Raw genomic sequence first — 13562 nt, 5'->3', positions numbered from 1 at the left:
TATTTCATTCCAGGAAAAATCAACAAAACGGAAAAAAAAACCTCTTAAAAATTAATCCACCACAGAACTTCCAGCCTGCTGCATGGGACATTGTATACACAGGGGGCCTGGCCACAATTTATTTCTAGACTATCATGTGGTACACAAAGAGACAGTAACTACAACCAGTCTAGCAGTAGCAAACCGACGCATGCAGTCCTCTTCTTGTTGGTACCCCCTATAGCAGTGTGTGTGACCTATTGTTATTTGGTTGCCATACAACGGCATGACCCCTTAAGTAGCCCCAGTGATTGAGTAACAAATTCACCATGGGCAATCAAGCCTCACAACACTCAATTCCTTGTGAGTAACCTCATCACAAAACAAAAATAAAGCCGTGTACAGTGCTTCGGACCCTCATGAACCAAACAGTACTACCCTGCATGCATGAGCAATCTCCTCAAAATCCTCAGCGCGCAGAGGCCAGCAAAAGCAAACACTCTGCAAGGACAAAATGCAATGCATGTAAACAAGGCAGCGAAACACACTCTGAACAGGAAAAGATTTCTTGTGCTAAGCTTCCAAAATGACAGTATAACTTCAAATGCCAGCAATAGTGAATCATCAAAGCCACACTGATTTACCCCCATGGGCAGAACTTGTTCCCATAAGAAACTAACAGATCGTATTTGCTAGCCTAGTGGCCAGCATTCTTGCACAGACAAATTATTTCATCCTGAAAAAACAGGTTTCAGTCATTATGCACATCATCTCCAAACATCCGTTAATTCAGTTCTTGCTGACAATCAAGGTGTGGTTTGGGATTGTGCAAACAAGCACAGTTCAGTTCTGTTTCTAATTCATTCCTGAAGTGCTTAAAACATGTTAAAGTGCAACTGAATACCAATGAAGCAATTGTTCTATTTAAACAAGGGACTAAAGCTATGACGTGTCTCTGAAAAAAACTGAATGCTTTCCCAGTAAAAGCAAAGAACAGAGTGTAGAGCATCCTCTCCTGTGGAAAAGACTGCTTTGGGGGTTTGGGTAGATCTATTACCTTTTTGTCGCTCAAGCCAGACACCTGGTCCACATATTCCTCTTGGATCATGAAGGCAGCCAAGTTGGCAGTGTAGCTGGCCAGAAAGATGACAGCGAAGAAGGCCCACACCGACACCATGATCTTGCTAGTGGTACCCTTGGGATTCTGCACTGGCACGGAGTTGTTGAATACCAGCCCCCACAGCAACCAGATAGCTTTGCCAATGGTGAAAGAGGGACCTCCGGGCTCTGGAGTGATTGAGAAAATGATCCCACAGTGAGCATCTCAGAGTAAGTGGTCTGCATTTCTATTCACATATGCATCTTGACTTCAGAGTTAAGAGCAGCATCTACTCCCGCATGTGAGATGAATGTCCTCTGCTGCGCTCCCCCATGTTCATGGCACCATATCTCAGCAAAGTGTGACCCCAAAAATTTATTTTTTTAAAAACATCCTCAGGCTTCCATATTTATTCTGTCTCAAAGACTTCCGCTGAAACCTTACACAAGGGCTTTTATTTTTTGGTATCTGATTGGAGTATCTAAAAGCCCAAACATTCCATTTCAAGTGTTATCACCAGAAATAGAGTTTGCTCAGAAAAATTCTGTCCTTGTTTCAAGCTATTCAACAGTGATGCTGTCCTTGAACTCCTAGCATACATCTGTGCAAAGCATGGCCTTCACAATACTTACATATGGGTGCAAGGAAGAGCACCATCTGAAATAACAGGGCTCTACAAATACCTCTGCAAGAGGTTTTCATTACCCAGTCTGTTGAAGACACACAAGCCAGAGAAGAACACAGCTCCCTCTCCCCATGTTCTGTGTCTAAAGCACCTAACAGTGACATATACTCTGGTCTACCTCAGAAAAATCAGCAGCTCTGCCCCAGAGAGTCTAGGAGCAGATCCAGTGTTTTAAAAGCTGCTATTTGCCCCTTTTTCACTTTTCAGCACAGAAGCTCACTCATACCCCGAAAGACAAGTGTGCTCATGAAGCATTAGGCCTGAAAACCTGTGAAATCCTGCCTGCCTCCCAGCAGTCTCATATCCCCGGCATATGCTGATTCCATTCATGGGAACCCAGACCTAAATTTCCTCAACTTGAGCACAAGAGGAGCTGTCAGGGAGACTGAGATGCAATTACTTCAAGGATCCTGCTTCAGATACCGAGAAGACCCACTTAGAATGAGAGCCCTCTGGCATGGCTCAAGGGTCTGTCACTTTTCCAATGGTGCCAGTCTGGCTCCGCAGCCTTTTGGGTTAGCATCTCAGGTTTTATCTCCTCCCTTGGGTAGGCTGACTGGTGCTTAGTGCTGCTGCCTGTGGTTAAGGTTGGCTCCAGCAGAGGAACAAAAGGGAAAAAAGTTTTTATGCTCCTCTCCAAACCCCTTAGCAGAGAATAGCACTGATCATCTGAAAGCACTAACTGTGTTACTCTAAATACAACTGAAAGGTGCAAGGAGCTCATTTTACACCCTGGGAACTGCGCATCAAGTTCAAAACAGAATCATCAGCTCACAAAACTGGAGCCTCTAGATGCCAGGGAGCCAAAGCTGCAGTCAGAAACATGGTTTGGCAGTCTTTGTCTTTTTACGTGCTGGAGTGGTAGCTTTATATTCCTCTCAATGAGCCCTAAAACACACAGGTGCAAGGCCTGCATATCATCAGTGGGAACTGTAAGGTGTGAGGAAATCTTGAGAAGTTCCCTCCTGAAGCCTTCATCTCTCCACTGTGCTTTCACAGTTAGTTTGTCAGCCACAAATCAGGACAGCAATGGGAGCCTCTGATCCAAAACAAGGAGCCAGAATCCTTCTGAGCTCTCTAACTTTGAATGCCCCAAAAACAACCCATCATCACTTCGGGGCAAGATCAAGGCATGCCCACCTGATCCTAAAGAGAAAATCTTGGTGTCTGTAAAGAGAAAATGCAGGTGTGGGAGGCAGAGGTATACTGTCATGAGACTGGTTCAAATGCAGCCAAAGTAACATTAGCCACAGCTTCCATTACCAAACAAGCATTGCAGTCTCTGCAGCGGATTTCTACATCTTCACATTACATCTGTCAGGGATAATGTCTGCCTGATCATGCAGTACTTTGCATAATTACTCAGAAATATTGATACTTTCAGCTGCAGTTCAGCTAACTTAATAACTGCACAACTGCACACCTGTACTAAGAATTGCTTCCAGTTCCACATCTGCATTAATATCTCTCAAGAGACTCACAGATTTAACAGTATTTACTTGTGTCCACAGATCCATGTGGTTACAATCAGTTGCCATGAAGGCCCTCCACAGCTCCATGTTAAGAGAGAATTTCGCTTCCCCATATATGTGGTTCTGCCCGTATTATTATTATATATTATATATATTATTATATATTAACACTTCTTTTTTTTTTTCACTCCTCTCTAATTTGATGGCATAAATTCACTCAAAACACTGGACTGGGGAGCAAATTAGTGCCTTTTCCAATTACTGTCTCTTTACTACTGTTCTGAATGGACCGATGAACCCAGAAATATTTGAAGAGCTGATTCATCGGGGGTGAAGATACGGAGATGACAGAAGGCTCAACTTGCGCATTCTCTTCATGCCAGTAAGGCAAAAAAAAAAAGGCTGTCTCTTAGGTTGTCTGTCCATCCCCTCTTTAAGTCATTGGGCTGTCTTCTGAAGATCAGAACCACAGAGATGGGTCACAAAATAATCCCAGGCAAATGAGCTTCCCACTTTCTCCATGGGCCTCAGCAAGCCAGAGAGCAAGGTGCGGGAGGGACATGCCCAGGTGACAGATGTGGAGTCTGGAGGATGTAGCACTATGCTGGGAGGCTGCAGAGTGGCTTGCTCTTCAGGGAGATGTAGCACTAAAGGATGGATTGACAGCGCTGAGCCCTCTGATTGCCTCAGAGAGCACCGCACCGCAGGCACTGCCAGCACTGGCTACCAGGACCCATTTTCCCTCAATGAGAAACAAGTTGGAGCCGGTGCATGCTTTAGAGATGAAAGGCGACACAGCTCCATCTCCTGAGCCAAGCAAATTATCCATTATACACATCTGCTCTTTTCAGAGCCTTTTTCTGCCTCTGTCCCTGCCCTCTTTAGTCTTTAGCAGAGCTCAGAGAGGGCTAGATCCATATTGTGTTCAAGGCAAAGGAAATACCCTGACAAAGGAACCGGGATTGGAAGTGAGAATCGATCATGGCTAGGAGAGACTCCCCTTACCTCTGCCATCAGCAAGGCACCGATTATAGCCCACAGGGCTGAAGTACTCAAAGACGAAGACGGCCACCGCAGAGATGATAAGCAGCATCACAAACATCATCACCCATACATCAGCACTGAAAGGCTCTGGAGAGGAATAGAAAACCACAGTGAAAGACCTGATACACCACCTCACCCCATTCCCCCACCTCCTTTGCTCTCCAGACCACCCCAGTGAGAGTGTGGGAAAAACTGGGCCAGAGAAAAACAGAAGTTACGACGTCTTCCACCTGAGTCTGAAAAACTTATTGAATTGGGAGAAGTATAGTTTCTGTCTCTGTAATGACTGCATTCCTTCGTAGTGTTACATTTGTGACACATGGCTCCATCTGGAACTACATGCAGCCGTTGTGGCATGCATTGATAAAATAACATGCATTGATAAAAGATTGTTCCCAGGAAGTCCTCCAGCACCATCTGGAGAGAGGAGGGAAAATCAAGAACTGGCAGAGTTTCAGACAAGCATCCAACTTTCAAGATGCTATTGAGCCAAAGAGCATCTCCAAATTTCTGAGGTTCAGCCATAATGATAGTAGTTTTTGCCACTATTCCATTTCTGTAGCAATGGGAACACTGGCTCATTCCAGACACGTTAGCATTCATACTCTGCAAGTATTTGATCTCTGCCAGGTTTTCTCCTTCTCCAAGCCTGAACAGATAAAGACGGGACTGAACTAAGACGAGACTAAGTTTCAAAGAAACTTAGAACTTTGCTCCAGACTATAGCAAATATTGTAACCTCAGCTAAATTACAATTTAAAATTTTGGAGTTAACTTTATCGTTGCTTTTACATACCCAGCAGTATTGGTGGACTTGGCTAAGGCAAAAATTCCTGAAGAGTGAGTAGTCATGAAACTCCTGCTTAAAGAGGTTTGGGAAAATTTCTTTACCCAGTTAGAGCTATTTCTGTTTGTAAATGTTCTCACGATGCTGGCAGAGAGCAGACAGTAATTATAAAACTCATGTACTGTGTTTGTTGCATCATAAAGCATTTTATAAAGCCAAATACTAGATACTAGGAAGGCATGTATTTCTTGAGGAAATGCAGTATCTTTTCAACATTCCCTGATCACCCTCCACCACCAAAGGACATTAGAAATCACTGTACTGGAGGACACAGTGTCAGCACAGAACTGATGGCTCAACTCTTCTTGAAAAGCTCTATTAGATCTCTAACTTCTACCAGTTGCCCTGTCAAGGGAGGGTCAAGTTAATACCTTCTTTACAAATAATGTCTCTCAAAGTGCAACAATTTTTTGCTAATTGTTATCATTAAGTGCTATGGCATACCAGCTAGAAGGTTTGAATCGATTTTCTTCTCACCTACACTCCTTGAACGTGCTATTAGTTGAGTCACTGGGAAACTATGTGCTGCAGAGTAGGTGACAACTCTGAGTGAGTCCATTCTTGTTGGGATTAGGCATATAATTGCTGAGAAATGCCTTGGAACTCCTAGGCAGTGCCTGTTTGCATTTGCCTGGATTTTGCCTGCTTGGGATTTAGAACTAAAACATCACAGTTTATTTTTATATGCCTGTCCCACTGGTACTCCCAAAAATGGACTTTCAGGCTAAGAAACACAAGCAACCTTCACCTAATTTTTGATGAACACTGGGTGAAGTTTTAATTTAAGACTAAAATTATACCTAAGAAGGCAGAAGGTGAGACAGTTCCATTGCTACGTGACACCATGACGCTGATTCCCGTCTCAATGAAGGGCACAGAGAAATCCACCACTTCTGAACGCTCCTCATTAATGGTGAGGGATCCCACAGCCATATAGGCCCGTTTGGTGACAACCTGGAGGAAGGAAAAGAAGAGATCTCACACAGACCCGAGGCACCTCTCAAGCACCACAACCAAGCCTCTTCTCACGTTCCTGCCTTTTTACACAAGTTTTCACTCCTGCGATCCCATTCCCTATATTGTTTCTATCATCTCTCCTTTCTAATCTTTCATCAGGGCACCTTCTTCTTTCAGGAAATTTATAGACATTAATCTTCCCCTCAAAACTGGTATGTGTACAAAAAATAAATCCACAGAGGTCTTGGAATAAACACATCATCCACTGAGAAGACGTCTTATCTCATTTTTCTGTCCTTGCTTTCTCCTCCCTCTAACACTGCAAAGCCTTATTTCATTCTTTATGCACCTTATATATGATCTAAGTGTAATCTAGGTTGCAGCCTCTCTGGTGCATGGATATCACCCTCTTTCTTTGACTGTAAAGGCCAAATTTGTGACACTATAGAGAATAATAACTAATCATCAAACAGGAAAGGTAGTCATGGTCAGAGTGCCAGAGCAGATTAATTCACCCACTGCCCAGAAAGAATCCAGGCCAATCATTTCAATAGAGTCACCTGTGTCCCTGCCCTGGAAGTGGACCCTATAACAATGGGAGACTAGACCTGACCCATGTCACCCAGCCCAGGGATGAAGCCCACCATGCCCTCCCTTTGCTGCTGACCTCTCCAATCATTCCATTCCACGTCCCATTGATTTTTTTCCCATGCTTGCCATTAGTCACCAAGTAGAGGTCATAGGTGAACTTGACAGACTTTGATATTTTCTTGAGGATGTCAATGCAGAATCCCTTGCAACATTTCTTCATGTAATCTGGCTCCTCGTCAGTTTTGTTCCTGAACCGTGACAACAATAATGGGTTAAAAGACTGGTGAAAACTCCCTTAATTCCCTTCTGTTGTCAGTGTGCACTCTCCCTCCCATAATATAATGTGGAGAATTTCACTTGTGCTATCTGTGCTGGAGGGTGAAGGGACACACTATGATGATTTGCCCAAAGGGCAAATGAATGTACATGCTGGGCAAATGGAGGTGGCCTTTTTAAGAAGTGTTATCAGGGTACGATGGCATTGCCCCAAAAGACTCTACATTCTGCTGAGAAGGGAGAGCCCAATAGGAGGAGAAAAACCCAGGGGTGCATACTCGGTCACTATGCGTTTTTGGCAAGGGACCGTGTTCCTCATGCAGGTGCCACTTAAGGGGTCCACATTCTCCACAATGACAAACGGTGCCTCTTCCAAGGTCACAATACTCAGGTGATCATCCTCGCGTTCCTCAGAGTCAGGATACAGCTCAAAGCGGGGCCACACGTAATACTTCATCTGCAACTTTTTTTCCTTCCATTTCCCCACCTGTGAAGACACAAACCACAGAAGATAGGCTTCTAGCTGCCCCATCCCTCTACATCAATTACAGTTCCCACAGGCCTGGGCAGAAGGACCACTCTGAAATACACAAGCTCATAGCTTACATAAAATGAGGACATTTCTGGGGAGAAGTTCTGAGTAAGCAGGTTCAAACCAGGGGGAAGTAGAGAACAAGAAAGATGTCTGGGTTGTCTCATCTCTGTGATGGTCTCACCCTCTGAGACAGTGAGTGGATAAGCAGGGGATACCACCATCATGGTCAAACAGACATGATGTCTTTCAACTTTCTCAGCCAAACAACAGGAACAGGGTTTATTGTCTCCTGAAATGTTGACTTCAGCCTACTAGCCACAATCTTTTTTTTCCTGCTAAGAGGAGAAATATGTACAAATGCTGAAACACATGACATTTTGAAACAGAGAAATTTAAACACTTAACTTGAAAAAGCCAAAACATAACTTATTTATTTTTCAAAATTTTGTCTTCATTTGTTTTCAGTGAAATTCATCAAACATTCATTTTAGTCAAACTTGATTTTGTCCAGAAATAACTCCTTCTGGCAAAAGGTTACCCATTCCTAGTCAGGGCTGAGTTCTTCTAAGAGACAGGCAATGGAAAAGGGAGATGTTCTGCATTTTCAAGAGTGTCTTCATAGGAGAAGAACATAGAGGTGCTTGCTAACAGTAGTTCTTGCTATCCCCTGATAAGGCCTTACTGAAACATCTGCTCTGGTCCTTTCACAGTGACTTGGTTACATACCTTAGCTGGAAACAAGGAATTGCTCTGTCTTCCTGACACGTGAAAAATAAAATCAAAGAGCACCTATGATTTCTTAATCTTGCTATTTTTACATAAGGATATATTGCAATTTTTAGATCTTTTCATTTTCTATTTCTTAAGCAAACAGAGGGTCATATCTTCAGCTGTCAGAAAAGAGGGGTGGGACTCAGTTGCCTTGTACCTACTGCCACAAACAAGGTTTTCCTGAAACCACTCCAGTCCTTCAAGAGACGATGTAGACACATGTAGCACACCCACTGCCCATGGTAGACTATTCCTTGCAAAAATTCTGCTAAAAGAAAAAGCTGAACATCAACTACGCTTTCAACGATCAAAGTCTTGTCTTTGTTCTCAATCTCCCCATCACAATTGACACTAATTAGCACCTTCACTGGCAGCTGAAGCTGAGAGGGCAAGAAACTAACTGGGCTTTAGAAGGAACTTTCCTGCATGATCCTGAAAGAAAAGCCCTCCAGGCCGGGGCTGAGGCATGTTGATTTGATGGCAGAGGCAGTGTGGGTGTGTGGGAAGCTTGCACGACTGCTCCTGGCAGTGTACCTGCTTGGTGGGTAAACAGAAAAGCTTCATTCCACTGCAATACAACACCCCTCCCACCACCTCCAAATTTCACTCATTTATTTATTTAAATGACAGGACAGGAGAGAGAAGCACTTATTAGAGGCTCATTAGGTGTCAGCAGTTATTCTGTGAAACTCAAAGCCCAGCTGCGGTTTGGCATTTGAGAGCAGCTAGAATTCACATAAAACACTTGTCACCTTCAAAACAAACAAACAAATGCTTTATCTGGCCATGAAAGAAAAATCCACTCTGGGGGCTTGTGAAGGGAGAAAAAAGGCAGAAGAAATCACCCAGAGACTGCAGCCTCCCCATCCACCCCCGCAGCATGAACAAGGCACCCCAGTGACGGCAAGACAGTGGGTTTTGTAAGGAGGGAGTGAAATGGCCAGGCAGCTGGTCTCACCTTCCCAAAGGCCCTTATGAGCAGCAGTTCCCAAAAAATGCCAAGGAGAGCTTGGCCCTAATGTTCCCTCCACACATGGAAGTCACACTGCTTGGATCAGCAAGGTACACAGTTATTTTTCTTCTTTTTCTCTCTCTCTTTTTGTTTGTTTGTTTGTTTGTTTGTTTCTGTTACTTGAGTGGGCATAGAGGACTTGTTTTAATTTTTAAATACAATTTGAGCAGCAGGTGAATGAACGCTGGCAGACTGGGAGCCCCAGGAACTGGTGGCCGCTTTTGTCTACAGAAGACAGGTAGTGTTGTCTAGGGCAGCAGACGGTCTGTGCTCATACTAATATCTAAGCCTGGATGTGGAGGGTGCATTTCTGAGGGAATAAAGAGCATATACTCATATGCTCACCCAGGGTCTGCTCAGCTCTGAACTTCCACTCATTGACCAAGCACGTCAATTTATCATCATTTGAGCCAGAGATTTCTACAGTGCAACTTTAGCCCTCAAGTAACTGAGCTCAAATCCCTAAAATAAGTTGAGTGAAGCCCCCGGACAAGCAGAATAACTGCACATGCAGGGCTCAGTAGGGACGAGTGATTAAAATGCTGCACAGAACAGCCAAGACTTCAGCCCAGTAACATTAACTTATCATAGAAATAAGTGGTTGATGAAAGAGACATCTTGCATTATCTCAGCAGCACTTAGATATCACAGTAATAGGCATAGTATAAACCCCTAAGTGATAAATTAGATCAGATCAACTCGTAATTACCCAGAAGTTCTCTGGGACAGAAAGGGGAATCCATAAGGCTGTGTGCCAGGCACGTTTCACAGTCTTATACTACACGGACAACATTATGAAATTAGGATAACTATGACAGTCTTGCCACAACCTCCTGTGCACTGAAGCACCTAACCTGTAAATACAGTAGCACACATCGCTTCCTTATTATAACAATAATTCTATTTATTGTCCAAAAAGGAGGAAAAATGGGATCTAATGGAATGTTCTGACCTAAATTTTCAAACTTACTATGGAGTGTCTCAAGAATACATGCAAATACTATGTTTCATTGCTAACCAGAACAATCAGGCATGCCATATACCTGCAGACATGTAGAGATACGAATAAGCAAAGTCAGAAAAGCTTTGCAAATTAAGAGGGAGCAGACTTCTTTGCATGCTCATGCATGCAAGGGTCAAATGTGTATGCATGCAGTTAAAGAAGAGCAGGCTTAAGCAACATGTGGGCAAAGACAGTAAGGATAAGAAACACCACATGTGCAGAGGATGGAGACAATGCAAAAGAAAGAAAATATAAATGTGCATCCTATGCTGGATAATCTGCCATGAAAGGGAAGGAGCAATTCACTGTGGGGACAGAGGTTAGCCACAACAGAATTAAATGTCACAGATTTGTCCACATAATGATGCCTACTCTTAAAGGATATAACCCACCAAGCTGTGCAGAGCAGAGCAAGGCACTTCTGAAGTCTCAGGGTATTTGGTATTAACAGCTTGTGAACTGTTATTACTTAGATTCTGCTCAGTGCTTGCTTCAGTAAAAAGAAGAAAAATAAACTGTCCCAGGCATCCTACGTATTTGTCGCTCTGCAGTTTCAAGACCCACTGGGCATTCTCTGATCAGAGTCTAGTCATCCGAACTCCCACCAGGAGCCCTGGAGAGTCACAGAATCAGCGAAAGTAAGGATGCTATGGATCTCTATAACCTCCTTTCTAATAATATTCTCCAGTCCTTAGGTATGTTCCTGTATGCCAGGGCAGGGTTCCTAAGAGCCCCAATTTCACCTCAACTTTCCCTTGCTCCATCTGTGCCACATCTGATCTTCTCAAGAAAAGAAAGTCACTTAGGTTTGGGGATGAATTTGCAGATGTTGAGGGAGAAGAGCAGCTTTTACCTTAAATATAAGAACCTACTTCGGATAACAAACTGTTGAAAGTAGAAGTCAAATACATTGCAAACAAACAAAGTGAAAGCTTTTGTAGAACAAAAAGTCAATCATATATGCTATCGGTTTGCCTAAGTATGTAAGTTATCCCATGCAGACAAACAGTAAGATTGTGTATGCAAGGGGAAAATAAGTGAGAGCCTTCTGAAAGCCTTCCAGCAGGCTGAGAATTGCCTTAACCGTGGTATAATGCAGCCGGAGTAAGTGTTCTGCAGTATGTTAATTCTCATCTCTAATGAGAGGCATATCATATTAGTTCCCTGAAACTAATTCTCAGCAAAGGCTTTTCTCTCCTCCCAAGGGCAGCTAAGGCTCGTAACAGCCATTTGTGGCAGATGTTTGTCTCACCTGTCCTTACACTGACAGAGAGCCCATGGTCTCTGTGGGCAGTCTATTCCAGTGCTTAACTATCCTTCCCATCAAAAAGGGGGTTTTTTTCCTGATGTCTAACCTAAATCTTCTTGCTGCAATTTACACCAGGAGAGTATGTTTCCTTATTCTTCTACATGTGCTCTTTTCGGTGTTATCAGGTCAGTAAGATATTTATAACACGAAGGAGCTGTCAGTCTCATTCAGTGGATATCTTATATGCTACACTGGCAAAAGCAACCACCTGATCAAATGACCAGCACCCAGTCTCACCATTTACAAAAGGCAGAAATTCCCTAATGCACCAAGGACCTGTGGAATCTGATCTGCACCCTTGTGCCTCTACTCCATGTTATGTAAAATGGAGATAATGGTATGTTTTCACCTCTGCGGTGCATTGGGTAGATAAATACAGAAAAGGCCATGAGGCTTACAAATAGTGTGGAAATGAAACAGAGACACGTGTTTAGAGCTAGATGGGGGAACATATACAGCTTGTATCTGTCAATGGTATAAACATGAAAACTTCCTGCCTTTTATCTTTGCTGTCAGATAGTTAACTGGAAAAAAAACTTGCGTTTACACCTGATTTTAATACATGAAAAAGGGAAGATCAAATATAGAAAAGGTAAAGGTAGAATGTTGGGCAGCAGGCAGAAAATAGCCATGTTATTGGTAATATAACTGATGGAAAAGCATACCTAACCCCTCTGGGAAGCAGGGATAGTCCAGGGAGAATCTTGTCAGTACAATTTGTACAGATCCTGAATGAGGACATGGGAAAACCAGAACAACAGGGCAGGACCTGAAAAGGGCTACTGTAGGAATAGTAGAGACACCATAGAAATAGCAGGTATAACTGGGACGCTGCCGATGGAAGTATGCACTGCTCAGGGTACATAAAAGTAAAGGTAAACCTAGAGGATGCTGCTGTGATATTAATGATGCAGTAGACTGTGAAGAAATCAATCATGCATAAATAAAGTGGAATTGTTTGGGAATGAGAAGGAAAGAATGGGAAGGAATTTGGGAATGATGGAAGGCTGGTGCAAGATATTCCACCAGGACAGAACTACAGAGATCTACTGTAGCTCCACAGGCTTGACTTTCAGTACGGATAGAGATGGCATTACTGCTATTGAGGAGAAATTATATCAGGAACTAAGTCATTATAGGAGACTTTAGTTTTGTAGAGATAAGGTGGAGAACATATGCAAATTTTAACAGCAGCACCCTGAAGTCTTTTTTTATGGATCTGATAGCTGACACATTTTTTCACCCCAAAATTACTCAATAGGCGATAGGTCGTGCTGTTTTACACTTGGTTTGGGCAAAGCAGTGAGGAACCCTACAGAAAAGCTAGTTATCAGAAATAACCTTGGATTGAGTGATTAGGGGAATGGAGAGCCTGCCTTAAAGGAGGCGATTAAAAAGCTTGTTTAACCTAGATAAAGGAAAGCCAAGAGGGGATTTGACTGTTCTGTATAAATAAAGGGGGGACAGATACACAAGGGAGGAAGAAAAGGGGTTTTTAAGCAGAACAACAAGGTTGGTACAAGAACAACTGGTTGTGAGGAAATTTGCCTTGAAAATAAGATGGATTTTAACTGCCAGAGGAGGGAAGTTATGGAACGGCTGCCCAAAAGAGGTTGTGAAAACAACTAAAATGGGGTTGAGAAGAAGCACAACTGGTTTGTACAGGGCTTATGATGTTGCTGCCTAGAGCAGCAAGGATGGGACCAGATGAGCATTTCTAGTCGAGTGCTCTTAAGTAAGCAGAAGCAAGAGGAGGAATTCTTCTGTGGAAAACCTTTTCTCTTGGACTTTTCAGCCTGCAGGTGTCAAAACTCAGTCTTAATCATTATATCTCTGTCCCACAGCTAACCCATGTGAACAGAAAGATTCTTGTTATTGGTATTTCCCCCTCTGTACTGGTTTTGGCTGGGATAGAGTTGATGTTCTTCATAGTAGCCAGTATGTGGCTGTGTTTTGTATTTGTGCTGCGAACAGTGCTGATA

General features: G+C 43.2%; 1 protein-coding gene across 1 annotated transcript in view; it reads right to left on the bottom strand.

Annotated features, from left to right (window-relative positions):
- The window catches only part of GRIN2B (glutamate ionotropic receptor NMDA type subunit 2B), a 173430-nt gene that overhangs the window by 24355 nt on the left and 135513 nt on the right, over positions 1-13562 (bottom strand). Inside the window, exons 4-8 of the mRNA XM_065640094.1 lie at positions 7229-7437; positions 6751-6922; positions 5927-6080; positions 4241-4366; positions 1037-1266 (exon numbers count right to left, since the gene is read on the bottom strand). Coding sequence (XP_065496166.1) covers positions 1037-1266; positions 4241-4366; positions 5927-6080; positions 6751-6922; positions 7229-7437 — 891 coding nt within the window. The remainder of the gene's footprint in view (positions 1-1036; positions 1267-4240; positions 4367-5926; positions 6081-6750; positions 6923-7228; positions 7438-13562) is intronic.

This window comes from Caloenas nicobarica, chromosome 1, assembly GCF_036013445.1.
Source record: "Caloenas nicobarica isolate bCalNic1 chromosome 1, bCalNic1.hap1, whole genome shotgun sequence".
In the NCBI taxonomy this organism is placed as follows: Eukaryota; Metazoa; Chordata; class Aves; order Columbiformes; family Columbidae; genus Caloenas; species Caloenas nicobarica.
Note: the sequence above shows the minus strand (reverse complement) of the source record. Positions and strands in the feature narration are given on the sequence as shown.